The sequence below is a fragment of the Leptosomus discolor genome, chromosome 8 (assembly GCF_034619465.1).
Source record: "Leptosomus discolor isolate bLepDis1 chromosome 8, bLepDis1.hap2, whole genome shotgun sequence".
Lineage (NCBI taxonomy): Eukaryota > Metazoa > Chordata > Aves > Leptosomiformes > Leptosomidae > Leptosomus > Leptosomus discolor.
Window position 1 is genome coordinate 43907854 of NC_141398.1, and position 19032 is coordinate 43926885.

The 19032-nt window shown below is 36.6% G+C and overlaps 1 protein-coding gene across 1 annotated transcript in view; it reads right to left on the bottom strand.

Moving 5' to 3' along the window:
- FTO (FTO alpha-ketoglutarate dependent dioxygenase) overlaps positions 1 to 19032 on the bottom strand; it is a 250072-nt gene that overhangs the window by 159108 nt on the left and 71932 nt on the right. The window contains exons 6-7 of the mRNA XM_086468789.1: positions 18622 to 18765; positions 10561 to 10680 (exon numbers count right to left, since the gene is read on the bottom strand). Of these exons, the coding sequence (XP_086324915.1) occupies positions 10561 to 10680; positions 18622 to 18765 (264 nt within the window). The remainder of the gene's footprint in view (positions 1 to 10560; positions 10681 to 18621; positions 18766 to 19032) is intronic.

Here is a 19032-nt window from a genome sequence, read left to right on the forward strand (position 1 = left end):
TTGGGATGAACATGGACAGCTCTCCCAATGTATAAAAATATTAAAATTAGAAGGGGAAAAAAAAGAAAAGTAGACCTTCTCAGTTTGAGAGGCCCTTACAGTCTAAGCTGAATTAGAATTTTTCCTTTAAAACTTTAGTAAAAAGAGACACTCCTTTAATTCACTTATTCACACTGCAGAATAACCAGCAAATTTCACCTTTTTCAAGCCCACTATAAAAACCCACAGGGTTTCTCCAACCTTGTGTCATTTCACAGCTATGAAATACAGTTTCTAAATGAAATACACTTTAAGGCTGTACCATGAGAAAAAGCACAGCTTAATTAAGTTAACTAAGCTGATTAAGCCATGCTCTTTCACCTATTACAGGAAGTATTTAGCCCTGGAGCCATCCTAAAGGCACCTCACACAGTATTATGACATGTTTTCCAGAGATACCGTATATTATTTAGTCACTACAGAAGGGGAAAAAGCAAACACTCCATATGTCAGCATGCCAACAAAAGAACAGAAGAAGTATCAGCTGATAAAGCAGCTGTTTACATCTCATTCTTGTCTGGAAGGTAGGTATTACATTACAAGGGAACAGATGAAGTTAAGAGAACATTAACCCAAATACACCTCAGATCTGTTATAAAACAATTGCAGTAGGAACACTCTCTCTGAAAATCTTGGTCACTGATACTATTACTGGGATCTTTCTATATTTACAAACAACTCAGACAAAGAGATCTAAAATTGAATAGATTACAGCAGCCTTACTTTAAAACAGCTAAGATTAATCTTTCTCCTTTGTTGTATCTTAATGATTTGATACCATTAAAAGAATTGTTTAAAATTTTCAATCCTTTCAAAATGTCTAAAAGCAACTTCTAAAATAAAGACATAGCTAAATAGCATTACTCTTATCTTGGCTTTTGCCAGTACAAGGGTGCTGCTCTGCGTCTCAAAGATTTCTGGCAGAGTGAGAAAAGCTGGTCAGTATCAGAGTCTTTCCTGGGACCTGTCTGAAGTGTCGACAAGCAGCTAAGCTGAATATTAATACACTCTCCATCATCAAAAGCTGTTGCATACCCAAAGGATGAGAAATATTTTAATCAGCTTTCAGCTTGTCTAGTAGAAGTCAGTTTATTCCTTTGGGATTATACATCTATGTGCTCAGTTTTTGTCTTCGCTCTCTCTCTCTCTATTACTTTCGAAACTAGCAGCAAAGAGCCTAAATCTGCTGTTTTGTTGGAAAAAGTCAGCTAATGCTGTGATTCAATTACAGTATTTTACATTTAACAAGAAAAGTTAGAAGATGAAAAGCAATTGAAAAAAGGTTGAGAAAATGGTCCTGAATCCTGTTTTTTAACACAGGATTTCTTAAAAAAAAAACAAACAGCAGCACTTTTTTTGTTTTGTACAGAATTTTTTCAAATTTTATGAGTTTTCAAGAGTGATTCATCCGTTGTTCTACCCACCTTTCCCCCTCTGCAGTAGATTCCTAAGTTTTGATACTGTAAATTCACAATTCCTTTGAGTATAATGATCACCAGTGGAATTGACCCATGAATGTATACGTGTTTTATAAACACATGTATCAACTATGTCCTACATGAAAGCCAACAAAAGATCAGTAACTGAATAATGGTCTGAAAAGCCTTGATTGTAAAAGTATAATTGCATAGTAACCTCTCCTTTCTCTACCATCATTCCTCTGAGAGACAAAGTCAGTCACTGTGAGGTTGCATTAATGAAGATACCACTTACATCAGAAGACTCTGAAAAGTGAGAAATATCAATAATCCTAATCATGTATATTTTTAATCCTTTTAAAAGCATCATAACATTTCAGACTAAGATACAGCCAGGACTTGCATTGGCCTTTGCATTGAGCATGTACATAAATGCAATATAGAATTAATTTCATATTACTTCATCCCTGCTTCTTTGGGGATAGATGTATTACCATTGTACGTGTACTACCATGATGCTTCTTCCTCTTCCCTGTAAGAGAAGACAGAAATATAAAGCTTAGCTGCTGAAAGATTTTCAGATACCATATCACCTCAAGGAATTCTGGGAAGCACCACCTTTATGTACTTTGGTACTACACAGCATTAGCATAAATTGGTTTGTAGAGGCTAATCTTAAAATAATTTCTATCCAAATCTTCCATCAACAACATAACCAATCATTAGTTTTGAGCAAAGGAGTGAATTCTGTGGTTCTACTACTGCAAATGATTTCAGCACAGAAACTCTTGCATGAAATGTAAGCATGACATTTGACAGAATATGAGAACCAGTAAAGGATGACAATGAATAAACTTACTCTGCCATGTGTCTGAATTACAAGAGAAGTCCTACAATTCATGTATCCAAGCTGAGTCCCACCACAACATCGACAAAACAATTGACCTTCTAGCTAGCTAGCGAAGTTTTAATCCATTAGCATGTAGCATGCAGCTTGAAGATCAAGCTAAAATATAATTAGCAGTGTGCATATATATATTCATACATATATACACACATAAAAATAAAATAATCACTTCAGTTTATTACACAATTATATTGATCCCTAGGCAGCTACGCAATGTGTAGCTCGATTATTCCCAGCTATTAACAATGCACTTTGCAGAATAATGCATGCTAAGCATGAAGTCAGATTCATATCGAGCACAGCTCCACTGATGCCACTCCTATTCACAAGCAAAAATCTGACCTGTTCTCACCATTCCTTTAATCATTCTATTATATTACAGAAATTCAAAATTAGTCCTATGAAAAGATATGCCATTAGTCTGATTGTGATAAAGAATCACATTATTTTACAGGAATAATTTACAAGATTTGCTACACTTAAACTTTATATTAGAGCCTCTGCTGTGAGTATAGAGTTCAGATTCACTAGCAGGCCAAGGAGAGCTGCCAAAACCTGATACTAACTAGAGACATTCAAGAAAAGCCAGTAATTATCTTCTTCCTGCAGAATAGTAAACACTATATTATGTCTACAGCTTCAGGATTATTAAGCAGAAGCATGTGTAGTAAGGATCGAAAAGTGCAAAAAAGATTCACTCAAAAGTTCCTGAGAGCTAGAACTGGGAACTGCCAGGAGACAACTGGGGTCAGCCAAAACAGAGTACACTCCTTCTGTCATACTTAAATGGACAGAACTTGCCCATCTAGGGGAGGCAGGGCAGGGAACAAAACAAAACAAAAAATTTCTTAGATGTGGCCCAAATTCTACAATTTCCAATCATGGTAGAGGGAGGCAGAAATTTGTTTGGTTTCTTCAACTGCAGAATGTTCTCTCCTTAGGACACAGCCAGTAAGTAACTCTTTCAGTTACAGTAAAAATCATAGCCTCATTTTATTGATGAGGAATTTAAGAAATAGTCTGCAATCTAAAACCAAAGACCTCAACATTTTGATCTCCACACTGATTTTGAAAATCATACTTACATTACTTGCACAAGTTAAACACAGGGTCAGTAAAGAATTAGCACCTAATCCATCAGACCATATACACTTTCCAGGGCAAGTACAAAACCCAAGTTTTATCTCTTTATATTTAAGATGAGAGCTGTAACTTTGATTAAAGATGAAGAAACTGTTAAAAAATACATTGAAAAAACACTATTCACCCATGATCTTGCTAGGAATTAGAAGGACCAATGATCAGACAGGAAAGAAAAAGTATGAATGCAGCAATGGCAGCCTTTTGGAAGATGTCACCTCCTTTGCTTACGAAAGCCATTTGGAAAGTAAAACAGCTGTATTCTATTTTATAGTGGTTACATAGCCACTAAAATGCAATAGTAACAAAACCATGTTTAGCAATACTAGTTGTACTCTAAAAAGAAATAATTACAACAACGCAGATGATGACATTTTAGTCATACTGTCATTTGCTTTCACTTTCATTTGAACTCACAACTTCATCTAGCTTACAGCAATCACAGTAAAAAATACTCCTGCCAAACTACTGTAATTCATAGTTTCAACACCAAACAATCTTTTGTTTGTATCTATGTAGCATGTCCATAAACATACATACACAAAGGTACAAATCCATAAGCTCTATATCTGATCACTTCTATGATTGCATAAATGAGATCTAGAAACTACTTTAACTATAGTTAATAATTAATCAAGTTTTCTATAACACAGATACACAAATTTCAAAAATACATTAGAATTTATTTTCAATAAATGTTATTCTCAGTGTTCAAATATGGTCTTTTATTCAGTTTTTCTACAAGGAAAGGGATTTTTAAGAACATAAAAGGCTTTGCAAAGAATAATTGGACTAGTAAAACAACAGCACAATAGTACTACTTCACTACTTCCACAGCAATTAACAAGCCTCAATAAACTGTTGCTAAAAAGATCTTTTGTTATTCTAGTATATATCCATCCAAGGCTCTGGGGAAAAAATGGTGACAACAGCACACAATTTTATACCATCTACAGTAGCATCATCATACAGATTCTGCTTTCACTGAAATCGATCACACAGTTCTTATTAACAACAAAAGGGCAATGCCAGGTTCTAAAGTACCCTTCCAGGACTGACACTGGATCCACAGGGATGCAGCAGGAAGTGAGATCTGAGCTTTTCCTTCTCCGCCACACACTGGGTGACTTACAGTGCTACCGAATGTAGTCTAATGCTCTCTAAACTTTTCCTACGTTGTTCCTGCTGCCAAGAACTGCAAGCAGTTGGCCTCGGTGCTCATTCCCTATAAATGCCTATTCTCTAAATCTAACTCAATATGATTCAGAAGTTACATAAAGTTAATTAGAAGCTCATCGCAGTTAAAACTCCCAACATACCTGTGTATGTATTTGTGTGTAGAGGCATGTACATACACATACAGTCACACTACGGACCACTATACCACATGTATATACTACACACAATCATATACAACAATAGTATAAAAACATACCAAAGACGACAGAAAGAAGCCCTGATAAAATAAGACTTCAGCATAAGACAACAGAATTCTAGTCACCCAAAACTGAAGCTCCCCAAGATAGTTGTGTGCACAAGAACACCCACAAACATCAAATTTGTCACTCAGGTGCAAATCCACCTAGAAGGGAACACAGCCATGGGACAGCATGCCCACCTCCTTTGCACCATCTGGTGCAGCACACGCTACCAGCCGCATGACGTGCACAGCTGCACAAACCACCCATGGTCCTCCCATTTGTGCTGTCAAAAACGCATCTCACTTTCCCATAGGATATAAATTGTCCTAAACTTTTCCAGGCTTATGCCAGTTTACATTATAACCTTAATGTTTTCAGCGTAATTCTCACAGTATGCAATATGAGTTGGAAGACTGCCCTTTTAACAATTACAGTTTGTAACAGAAATGGTATAGTGGTTCATATCAACAGAGCTTAGATCTCAACCAGCTCACAGAAGGGTTAAAAATAGAAAGTGCTATCCACTGGTTTGCTCTGATGTTCCTGTAGATATTGTCACTGGATGTATCCTCAGTAGAATTCTATTCAACACCTCTGTCTTTAAGTACAAAGCTGTAGGCTGTAGCAGCTTTAGGAAACATAAGTATCCTTTTTTCTGCTGCACAGTATCTGTGTGTGAAATTCTCTAAAGGGGTTTAAGTATTTACCCTGAACACTATCAGACAGTTTCTAAAATTTTCCTTATCCTGTTGCAAAAGCACTTCAAAGAGAATCATAAACACAGTCCTTTGTGCTTTCAGCACACACTTTGTTTTGGAAGCTTAAGTCTGAGTTCCCCCAGAATTGTAAATATTTTTTTTTCTGAAGGATGTGCAATACAACTTTACTTTCTTTTTTTTTTTTTTTTTTTTTTAAAGATTGGTGGTGATTCTACTACATACCATGCTGAATCCCTTCTCCCATTTCTTACAGCTAGAAATATTGGGGTCAAGGAAATTAGTGCCAAAAAAAAGAAAAAGAAACAGAAAAAGAAAAACAAGTCTTCAGGATCAGGTGTTGTTGTTGTTGAAGATAAAATGTACATTTCCAGAAACATTTGACTCTTAGTGTACATAAAATATAACCTGACAAAAATACATTTATTTAAAGGGTCTGGCCTAAACAGATAACAAGAGCCCCCAAAGACAAGAAATATGGCTAAAATTTGGGTCTTTGAGCTGCCATGTTGTGCCTACATTTCACAGCTCATTAGGCAAATACGATCACCCATCACCGCCTGGCCCTCCAATAAAGGAGGGTGACGCTGCAATATCTAAGCACAACAGGAAAGCTAAAAGCTAAAAAAACCCCCCTCAATTTCTTGAATTGTCACTGACAAGGTCAAACCAATTCAAATGTCAGTTAAGTTGCTCTGCATTTTGTGAAAAAAGCTAAACAACCAACCAACCTGTTTGTGATCCCATTACCTATTTATTTTTTAAATATAATTGGTTAGCTGTTTATAGTGCCAAAGTCTACAAAAGCTAGGAGGATTTCTTTCAAAATACATGTCAGAGTTTTTCACAGTTATTCTGGAACTGAAATACCCTGATCTAAATATATATTTAAATCCTTGTTTTAATTTGGAAAAAAAAAAAAAAAATTATGACCCTAGGCTGAGATTTTCGTAGCTCAAGTTTCAGCCTAGACTCAATTCTAACTGTCAGGCAGTAAGCCCCTGAAATAGTGGCTTACAGATGAAACTATGACAGACTTCATATGTAGCCATAGTAGCAAATAATGAAACAGACCTCAAAAAGGAAAGAAAAATAAATTTACAGGAAAACAGCTTTGTTCTCTGATTTCAATTTTGTTGTATAAACTGATAAAAAGCATGCTACAGAAAGTAGCAGTAATAACAACATGACTACTAAATATAGTTTTTAAGAAATCTTACAAATCAAGATGTAAGTTGTGCAGAAAGGTATCAAGTTTGCATGAAATGCCACTTTGGTCATTATAACTACACAGAGTGTGAACACTTCTGCTTTTACTCTACATTTATATATTAAAAGGTATGCTACATTTCATTATCATTAGCTGTATTTTAGGATGCCAAAAAGTGAAACAAACAGTGTAACAAGTACTTGTGTTTCAGTTATATCATTAAAAATCAGTTCTTTAAGATCTAGGTTTCATTCCTTTAAGTAGATCCTTTATTGTAGGCAAACAGTTATGCTGTTAAATACAATTCCAAATCAGTCATACTTTTCGCTAAATTTTAGTTCTACAATTTTTTTTTCATCTTGCCAAATTCCTGCATAAATAGGTGGGATTAAATGGAGCCTAGCCTACCTAAAATAATTATATATGTTGTGATTTTATACTGCAATGAAACTGATACATTTTAATAATCCCAGTCTTGGCTCTTACCCACTAAAGTCAATAAAGGTTATTAAGGCCAACTGCCATATAAATACATTGCTACATTGCTAAATTGACTGTCAAAGCAGGAAAAACAATTCACACCATATAGCACTACTAGGGTCTTCATTTATTTGATTTTATTTTTTAAAAGGAACACTAGATATGTTAAAAAAGTCTTTAAAAGTCCAATATTTAAGGATAATCATATGTTTGTTTTTCAATCCACAAACAAAAACCATTTCATTGATTTACATTTGACTTATTTAAATGTGAATCAGCCTAAAACAAAATAAACAAAAAAAAGACTGTAGGACTTCTGCAGTTCTTACTCGTTTGGCATGGTGTTAAAAGATTTTCATAGCTAAAATAAATGTCAGATTGCAAGGTTTGCATGATATCAGACCCTGAGAGACAAATTGTCTCTCCACTGAATCTCAGAACAGCTACAGCCAGACTTCTTTCACATCACATGAGATTTCAGCTTTTCAGACTTCTCTTTACCCAGAAAGCAAAGCTTGTACAGTCTTTTTTCAAATGGTAACTCTCCCTTTGAATTCAGCAAGCGTTTATCCTGATGTTGCAGACGATAATGTATTAATCTTGGATGACTTTTAAAAAAAACCCTCAAACATTTGAATAGCCTTCATATTTTCAAGGGAGGGGGAAAAAGAGAAGAAGGTTGGTTAAACTGCTTTGGATTTAATGGTTCATAAATTCATGAGGTAATATTATGGGAAATGTGATTTTTTTATCAGAATGTCATTCAAATGAAAGGTTTAACATTTACATCACAAGAGCAAGCTCTAAGTAAAACTGTCCTCAGGGAAAGAAATGCCAGGAATAAACGTTACGATAAAATGGTATGCTTGCTATAATGTACAAAAATATTAAATAAAGCTCAAAGGTTTGAAGACACTGGGTTAAACTTTCTGCAGTCTCATACTCTGCTGTGACATTGGAATAATCACAATTAGCAGAACCAGAAATTATTTTGGAAACTTTCTTTTCTTCTTTACAATTGCTTTACTAAACGAGGGGGAAGGTGGGGGGGAAAGGCATGCAGGGACCCCAAGACTGACTTCTGTATCACTCCAGACACATATATAAAAAAAATCCTAAGTCAAAAGCTGTTCAGCTCACACAAAAAAAGAAAAATACATTGCTGAAGTATCTTCTTTTAAGAAATAATTCCTTTGAAATGACAATAAGTTTCCAAAACAACATCAACAATTCTAAGACATTTTTACTTTTAATATTTTGACACTTTTTTTTTTTAAAGATTCATTCAGCTAAAATTATAAATTTGGAGAATAAACGCCGAAAAAACACCGGGTACCTTCAGAAATATCTTTTTGATTCAACTTAATGCTGTGGAAGTTAAGCATGCACCAAAAGACTGCACTTTTTATGTTAAATTGCTGTTGAATTTGTTAACCCACAATTGATTTCCTGTGTTATGGAATCTTAGAGATTACAGCTAACTTGAAGCAACAGGGATAATTCTTTATGTTAATGCTACATTTCTATGTATTTTTATTAAGTCAGCGAATGTTGTTGCACTAAACTGCGGCTCAACATTGCCCCCTACTGTCATCTTGTGAAACACTAAAGGACAAAATGTAGGTTAAATCCAAAAAACCCACCCTACCTCCAAGTCCCAAATACAGTAAGCACCAAATTTACTTAAAGGCTCAACAAAACAGACATTCTCAATTAACATTCTCTTCTGTCTCCTTCAATAGCTGAAATTAATTGTGATTAATATGTTATAAGTCATAAAACATTAAAGCACTTTTTAAAATTTAAATTAGAAGCAGCTTCTGTCTTGGCCCAAACTTCAGTTTGCTGATAAGTATCATCCTGAGATCTGTTGAAAGGAGATACACTGACGCCACCATGTTTCTAATTAGAGACACATGGTAATGTCACACCAACTGCAGAAAACCTAACCCTTGAGAATTCCCAAGTTTGCTGTTTTTCCATGTTCTCAACACACAATGGATATAAAATAACAATCAAACATTCTTGATATACCTCATCTAAGCCTGTGTTACAAGAGAGTAAGATGTCATTTGAAAGAAAAACAAACTAAAAGATTTTTTTTTTTAATTATAAAGGTCATTCAAGAATGTGAGCACATAAGAACACAAAAATGAGGAAAAAACCCCATATAAGTTATAAATAATTTCTCTCCTTTTGCAGGAAAGTTTGATGTTCACTGATTCCTTGTGGCAACTGATTTCACAAATGAAAGTTTCACTTTTCCACACTTGCCTTCCAAGTCCAAAAACCAGCCATGGCTGGAAAAGCTTATAAAGTGCTTGAGTAGATTAGTGAGTCACAACATTTCTCTCAAAGCTCAAGAGCATATTCTTGTTGCACCATACCTCCAGAGATTCAAAAACATCTCTACTATTATATTCAGCAACCTCAGCTACATTACAAACTTTTCCAAGCCAACTATGATCGAATTGAGGCTTAAGCTGTGACCAGCAGAAATTACTAAGAAGCAGCTTCTAATGCTGACATAAGGAGACACATTTGACAATATCGTTCCTTCTGTGTACAGATCCAGAAGCAGGCATGCTGGCAGTTGTACCAAACACACTAGCAAAGTCTCCCAACTGAGCCTCTACTTGGACAGCAACAGCAAGCAGTCTTAATAGTGCTTGTCACTGACCCTATTTTCAAGGAAAGCAGGGATGTACTTTCAAGTATACAAGCACCAATATGACGACAATTATTCAAGAAACTAATCTCCTCTTGTCGGTTCTAGCTATGATGTACATGTGCAGGTGGACTACAGACAGATAGCTGTACCTCCAGATCACCAGATTTTACTCTCAACTTTCCTCAGATGCATTCACCATTGTTGTCACGGGTAGAGTCCTTTATCTTGGTGCTGTATGAAGAAGCTGACAATGCACAGCTTCATGTATCAATTGGTGTGATGTAGTATGTGACTTATGAGGCTACCCAAACTTTAAAAACAAGCAAAGTCAGGAAATATATCTAAAAATCTTGGGAGTTCGGATCTTATTTTGCTCACCTTTCTTCTGACTACTGGGGAGAAAAGTAAGAGGCGGCAGTGGAAGGCTGACACTGATTCTACTTTTCATATGTTCTGAATAAAGTTTAAAACCCATTACTACAGTACAATTAAAAACATAATTGTGAGTGCTCTCAGAATTAATCTCTAGAGGCTTTAGACTATATAACTAGTACTTACCATAGTCTCCATTTTTCTCCAAAATTCTTCCAATTTAGCCATAGGCTTAAGCCACCAATCAGTGCACTTCAAGTACCGCTTGCCTTGAAACCAAAACTGCCTGAGCCACTCAAATTCAACCTGCAAGATAAAAACATACAGTATCATAAGCATCTCTGTTCATTATTTGGGGAAGGAATGGGGTAATGAATGAATCCAGCTATAACTGAACAACTCCACAGAAAAGGAGAAGGTTACCAAAGTACTCTTTTTCTGTGCACCAGCCAGCTGTTTATTTTATTTCTATTCCACATTTATTTGTGACCTGAGCTACTCTCTTCAAACCTAGAGAGATGCAAAATCCAACTCTTTTCTTTACATGTGGTACATATACAAAGAACGGCAAAAGTTTAGATTTACTCACAATTCAGTCAAATACGTACTAACTCTGGTTTATTTTGATTAACATTGTGGGTTTCAAAATATTTCAGACATATAAAAGATTGAAAAAACTTGGCAGTAGTAAAATTGCTAGAATGCAGACTAGTCAAATACTAAGGGATGAGAGTGTAGCACCATAATGAATCATAGTTTCTCATACTCCACCAAACACTCTGTTTACCAGACAGGCTGCCCCTCACTGTTGGATAGGCCAGCTGTGGGTTTGAGCCCCAAGGCAGGCTCTCCCAGCTGGACCTGCCGCACAGCAAACCCCTCCGTCAGACCAACACCCATGTCCCAGGAGTGAAAAGCAGGTTTCAGCTTTTCGGTGCATCTGAAGCAACAGGTATCTCTAGGACAAAGCTTGTGTAGAAACTGTGCTTTGCAAAGAAAACAAATCACCTACTGAAGCAATAAAAATTCCATCAGGAGCAAGCTAATACTTTTATTTAGAGTATGAAACACAGCAAATGATGTAACATTTTACTAGTGGGATACTTTAAAAAAAATCATATACAGCTGGCCCATTGACTTTAAGACAAGAGAAATATTAGCTTACTAAAACTTAATATAAATATATAACTCATCAAACAGTCTTTAAGCAAAATAATTCCATTTATCCTAATTTCCACTGAGCCTTTTTTTCTTTAATAGTAATCCATAGTTCTGGTCTTTAGAATCCTGTATTTATCTTTGTTGCGGTAGTTATGTTTCACACTGAGTTCAAAGCTGCTTTAATCGTTATTTGTACCACAAAGAAGTTTTTGTTTAACCCTGCTCAGCTCCAATGATGCAAACAAAGACAACCTGCCAAGGTGAAAGAATAAAGAAAACTGCCCAAAGCTGTCACCTAACGTTTTCTTTCCTGCAAGGGTGAACAGAACGGCTACAGAAACCTGAAAGTGTTCCAGTCAACATTAACTAAATGTTTGGTCAATACATGTTAAAGATTACAATAAAAGCTACTTAAATTTGGAGCATGTAAGAAGAATATTAAAACAACTTGGTTAGTAAAATGTAACACGATGATTAGTTGGCAGACACAAGATTTCAAAATATTTTCAAAAAAATCTAACTTCTAGCCTAGTGACTTTTTAGCACAGAAGTTTGATGACATCCTTTCTAAAGAAAGCTGAAGAAAAGTTTGCTTCCTCCACAGTATTAATGAGGTATGAAGGATCAAGCTATGGTTTGTTAAAAAATAAATAATCAGAGTTTTGAGAAGGCTGAGCACATCAACAATTCAAGTAGAATTTTAAGCACTCAATACTTTTTTCTCCCCCCACTTCTTTTTGGGTTTGCTGGCCTCTACCATGAAAGGGCTGTAACACATGACGTCTGGCAAATGCGTTTTCCGAAATGAGGCACGTAAAGCTATTAATCAATAATTATTATTTTTTTAATTAAAATCAATGTTAAATGTGATGCATCATGGCAAGATTCTATTTCAGTCAATCCGATTTTCGACTAGTCATACTGATTTGTTACATTAATCCATGTAGTTTCAGTCAAATTCAAGCCTGGCATCTTGGCCAAATTTCTATGTACCTTGAACCTAAACAGAAACAACTTGACACAGAACTGCTTTTTAGGTGCAAGAGGTGAAGTTTAGCAACAGGCTAGTTAATTTTCTGATCTCATCAGAGGTCAGTGTACCAAATTGCAACATGTGGCTGTTCAATGATGTTGACTACCATTTACTAGGGCGCTCAAACTCAGGTCCACATTCATCTCACAATGCCTCCACTTAGCTCTAAACTGAGTTAATAAAACAGGAGTTGGGAAGAAAAACAATGTTTCACCTATCAACTCAGCCATCTAGCTGCTTGACAAGTGACTGCTCTGAACTATCACCTCCTAAGAGATAACTGCTGATTCTGAAAAAAAAAAAAATCATCTTGATGATGCAATGGTGACATGATCTCTCTATCACTATCCTTGTTTTAGACATATGCAAGCATAAACAGTTACTTTTGCCAAAAATCTCCAGAGATTCCAGTTATGCTAAGTTTGTTTAGTATTTTTAATTAACACATGAACAGTTTTTATACCACACCCATTACTAAGTACATGTTTTAACAAGAACATATGCTATCAGCTTTCCAAGTTCTCTTAAAAGCTATGTGTCCTCTTGCTTTCATTAAGCTCTATTCAGTAATAGCTTTTCCTGTAGCAGGAAGACACTCTTATTGGCTTGCCTCCTTCCGTGAACAGGAAGAGGTATACCAGGAAAAAATCCCACAACAGTATATACTGGAAAGAGACAAAAAGATCAATTTAGCCTTAGTGGAACTGAAGTTAGAGAACATTCATTTTCTGTGACAAAACTCTCAGGTTAACAGGTCTTGCCAAGGATTTTGTCAGAGTTAAAATTTGGAGACTCCAACTAACTTCAGTTATCATTAGAAAGCATTTTACATGACTGAACAGGACAAAGCTTCAACATACTAACATATAAAAATATATATGCTGAGTCTTTGAGGAACAATTTTCATCTCCTAATTAATTTTCACTTATGACTTACATCTGTGCAAGTAAGCTCAGAATCAGGCCTCGTATGTCTAACCCCAACATATTTTCAAGTTGTCCTTTAAACAATGATTAAAGGACAATTTTAGGTTATAGTCAATACTGGGTAGTAAAAGGCCAACAGTAGCATTTGACATTTTGTGAGGCAGTGCTCCTCAGTCAATTATTTAAAAGCACTGGTTATTAAATGCCACACATGTAGGTGATCTATATTTTCCTCTTTGCCGTACTAGTCAACCACCAACCATGCTGTCAGCTCCCTGTGATGTGCTAAACCATATTAGCCTTCCTTTGGCTGTGTACACTACTACCCTTTCTCAGCAGTGACCTCAGTGTCTAACATCATATACCTTCAACTTAGCTAGCCCAGGCTTTTCTACATCCCTGTGCATTCACCACACTTAAATTTATCTACTGCTGCCATAAAAATGGATTTGCTGTAGACAAAAAGGACTGTACATCACAAGCAACAGCAACCAATTCAGTCTCCAGTTTTAATTATGGTAATCAGGATTTGATAATTACAGCTGAGCAAAAACCCTGATGAGGACAAAACCCTACCTTTTCAAACCTGAGTACTTACTGTCACAGAATCACAGAATGGTAGGGGTTGGAAGGGACCTCTGGAGATCATCTAGTCCAACCCCTCTGATAAAGCAGGTTCATCTAGAGCAGGTTGCCCAGAATCACGTCCAGGTGGGTTTTGAACATCTCCAGAGAAGGAGACTCCACAACCTCCCTGGGCAGTCTGTTCCAGTGCTCTGTCACCCTTAAGAAGTTTTTCCTCATGTTGAGGCGGAACTTCCTGTGCTCCAGTTTGTGCCCGTTGCCCCTTGTCCTGTCGCTGGGCACCACTGAAAAGATCCTGGCCCCATCTTCTTGACACCCACCCTTTAAATATTTCTAAGCATTGATAAGGTCCCCTCTCAGTCTCCTCTTCTCCAGGCAGGTGCCTCAGCCTTCACTTGTAAGAGAGAAGCTCCCTAATCATCTTTGTAGCCCTCTGCTGGACTCTCTCCAGTAGCTCCCTGTCCCTCTTGAACTGGGGGGCCCAGAACTGGACAAAGTACTCCAATATGTGGTCTCACCAGGGCAGACTAGAGGGCAATGAGAACCTCCCTCGGCCTGCTGGCCACAGTCTTCTTAATGCACCCCAGGATGCCACTGGCCTTCTTGGTCACAAGGGTACACGGCTGGCTCATGGTCCGCTTACTGTCTACCAGGACTCCCAGGTCCTTCTCCACAGAGCTGCACACCAGCAGGTCGACCCCCAACCTGTACTGTTGTGTGGGGTTATTCCTCCCCAGGTGGAGGAAAAAAAAAAAACAAACAACAAACAACTTCGAACCTGCCACATTTTCAACACAACCCCAGACAATAAAACACCTTCCTCTAGTGTTTTACTTCACAAAGAACATCCAATTTTTAGTTTGGTGTTGGCAAATAAAGAAGCCTTGAAACTACCTCACACAACATGAACTATAATCAGATTTTGCATCACTCAGAGCAAGGAAAACAATTTCCTTTGAAATGTCAAGAACAGGCTGGTGATGATCTTCTCTGAAGATTTATTTTTATATATATGAGCATTTACATCATCTGTCCAGTAGTGTTTTATTACTTTAAAATGCATCTACTTGCCAATGGATTTCTCCAGGTCCCCTGTAGCTCTGTTTGGAACGTACCCAGCACCTGTACACATTTTGGAAAGCCAAGTGTGATTCAGCAGGGGCAAGAGGTTCACAGTCAATGAACTCTGCAAGATCATTTATTTCAGGATAAATTATTACTGGCCAAAAAGCAATCTGATTGCTTAAAGTGGTAACTTCACTCTCTAACACTATGTGTGCATTGTTACGCTATTGTACTTCACAGCTGTCCAGGTAATTACTTCTGTTCACCCTGCTACACTCTGTTCACCACATACCCTGCCATTGAAGTATTTGTTCAGACTTCAAGCCCATAATCGTCTCACACAAGCAGCACGTGAACACCCTTAATTAAGGTTATCTTTACTTATAACTACAAAGTACATACTGGGAGTGAAGTGACTCACACATCTAAAACAGCACGTACCTCACAATTACTCAGATATTCCTCTGAAGGCTGTTTTAGTGAGGGAGGCCATGACAACAAAGCTAAGTCTAAAGAAATATTAGACTTCTACCTATCTGCCCACTAGACATGCTAAAAACCTCCTCAGGTTAGCATCTTACTTTTTCAACAGGAATACCTCTGTCAAGACATCCAAGACAGGGCTCTGACAAATGAACTCTGGAAAATAAAACATCAGCAAAGACATCCCCCAGATACTCACCCATACCTCCTTTAGAGGTTTCTCTGCCCACCACAAAAATGGAAGACACTAAGACTCCACCTATGCTTCAGATCTTAAGTTCAAACCCACTTTATCAGCACAGCAAGTCAATTTTCCCACCCAGGAATACAAAAGTGAAGGCACAGAATCATACCTCACTCTTTCAGACTTGCTCTTAGGTTTTTGTCCTCTAGCAGACACAGATAATTCATCCAGGCCTCATTTGGCAGAGCAGTTAATTTCAGCAGAGACTGAATCTGAGCTAAACTACTGTATTTTAGCTTAGTGATGCACAGCCTGATGGTACTGTGATGGTTCTGTTCTGGTTAATGATCTCTGATGACTACTTCAGAGGTGCCAGCAAGATGGGTAAAAAAAACCCAAACCCATGGCAGTTCAGGAAGATAAAGAATCTAGAATAACAGCTGCATCTAGGTATCAGAGCTAAACTCTGTGAAGAACTTCAGTTATGATAATATTTGAAAATAAAATACAACTGTATCACCACCTCTAGAGACTGGAACACTACTCATGATCTGTGGTCCAGAGGAACAGAAAAAAATTGACAAGGAGGTTTAGAACTAGCACATAATGCTGTATAACAGACAGAAATACACAGGCAAAATTGGGTGGCAGTTCATTAATTCTGTTTGGCTTTTTGTGCAATTTTGTCTTCTGTATCTAATAATACTAAAAAACGAAGGGAAAAAAAACAAACAAACAGTGACCAAATCTTGACCACACTGATCAAATGGAAGACTCATTTTCAATCAGTAAACAGTTTGATTCTTTAAAGAAACAAAATATGATGTTCTTCTCCACCTGCCTGAGAAAATTCTAACCTAAAACCTGTATTAGTGCCTGAAAATATGAAGATTTATCATACAATGAGTAAAAGAAGGTAAGAAGCTTTTATACACGCAAAAAGTTGCACTAGCCTCGCAGTTCTGTATATTTTCACTTCAGTGATGTTCAAAAAAGTATTTACTGCAGTGATAAGCCACTAGTAGTTTTGTCTATTTGTGCAGTAAATAAATGAAATTTAAGTAGCACTTGAACATACAGAACTTATCCTTCAAGTGAAGGGGTGACCTTGGGATAAAAATAAATTAAAGGGGAAAAAAAAAAGTGAGTGGGTATTCTCTGTTCATATGAAATATAGATCCAATATGTCTGCTAAGTCTAAGTGTGCAATATGTACAAGTTAAACAATGATTTCTGTTACAGTATATCCCATCTGTGTAACAGGAAACATCCCTGTATGTCACATAGCAAAATTATTCAGGTGACTACAAACACCAGGGGCTAGTCTCTCACCTGATGTAAACGGCACATGCCTTTGATGTTAAAGGACCCGTGCAAATTTACACCAGCTGTGCATGTGGCCCTAGCTGTGCAAACCACATATGCATGTAGTTTTATGGACTGAGCCTGATTAATGGTTTGTAAAACCCTGTATGCATCAGACTTCTTTAAATTGCTTTAAGAACTGTTTCGCTAAAAGTCAAGGGTGCAAATCTTTTGCCATCACTATACTCAATTTTACCAACTGTAAACACAATACAGATAAAAATATGTTCCACAAAGTTTTAGTAACAATACACAATATAATATTCCTCAGAAGATAGCAATTTAAACAGTTTACACAAATTCTAATTTGAGTGCAAATTACCTATACGGCTTTTAATAGTGATCATACTTCTCAGTAGGAATACAGCACAGATCCTTCAAAATGTCTGAATGTAGAAGTGCTGTAAAAAACCACTGATATTTAAGGAAAAAATGGTTCAGAAGTTTGTATATTAACTGGTTGCTATAGCTGTTTTTAAAGAGAGATGATCATCAGTGCTTTTCAGTTATAAACAGTTGAAAGCTTTGTTTTCAGGTAGGACAGCTTTCTAGAACAGCTAAACAATCTGTCATTCTAAACTCCTAATACATAGCCCTGACTACATTTTCTGTAACTTTAAAGAAGAAAGAAAAAAAAAAAAAAAAAAAGTACTACATTTACCATCTTCAGAAACAACACCTTGTAAGGAGGCCCAGTCCATCGTGTCACATTCCTGACTCTATCCACCAACAGAAAACAAGCCAAATTACATTTTTTGTGATACTGCCTACCTCTATACTACACGAAAAATTACCCATTTCTGCAGTTTCCCAAAATGCTGTTTAGTATTTTCAGTCCATTTCTCAAATCAATGTGTTTGTTAAGACTCCAGATCTGTACTTCAAGCAAGAAAGCACTGCCAGCTTCAGTGGATCCTTTGAAAGTGCACAGCTATACTTGCATATTTTGTAGCACAGAATGACCTGCTTAAATATATTCCTCACAATTATTTTCAAGGTATTTTCTTCAGAATATACTTTAAAGCACATATTCACAATTATGTCACATCTGGCATTCTGTAAAAACCTGGTTCAACACCTGACAAACAACTGAAAAATTTTACCTGCTCTTTCCCTCTAATTTTTTTTCTCTCCCTTTTTGTTAGAGAAGTCCTAGAGTAGTTTGGTTTGTCCACTGCACTATCAGATTTCGTGAAACTACTCTTTTACTCCACCAGCAGAGGGATCTTAAGAAGGAAAAACGAAAACTTCATGGGAATGAAAAACTCAGTCCAAGTTAATCCCAATTACTGTACCCAAGCAAAAACGTCATTAAAAACACATTTCAAACTTACACAGAACAATGCCCTTGTGAGCAGCTGAACACACTTAATTGTCACTAACTCTATGAGCAGACTGCACCTCTCAGAACCTGGCTGAAGTATTTTCAGTGCAGATCTTCTCACCTCATTATGTATTTCTTCTACTTGCTTTACAACTGCAGTTTCCAGTGATTTCAAACATAAAGCCATTGAATCAGAATCAGTCTGTAAATTCTGGAGTGCCAGTTCACATTGTCCAAATATGTATTCCAACGTTCCTCTTGAGCACTACAAAGATACAAAAATAAAAATTTTTTATATAACCACTTCAGAACATATGTATTTCTCAAATATACTGAACTATTTGCATCTGAAAAAGTGAAGGAGCAGAAGGGATGTATTTCTGTAACTTTATTTCATGATCTTTTAAACAAAAGCATAATGCCTCTAGGATTGTCCATATAGTTATTGATATAAATTATTCAAAAGTCTAATCCATCAAACATCTAGCCAATCAGTACAGCATAAACTGAAAGGAGAAAGAATATTTTAAAT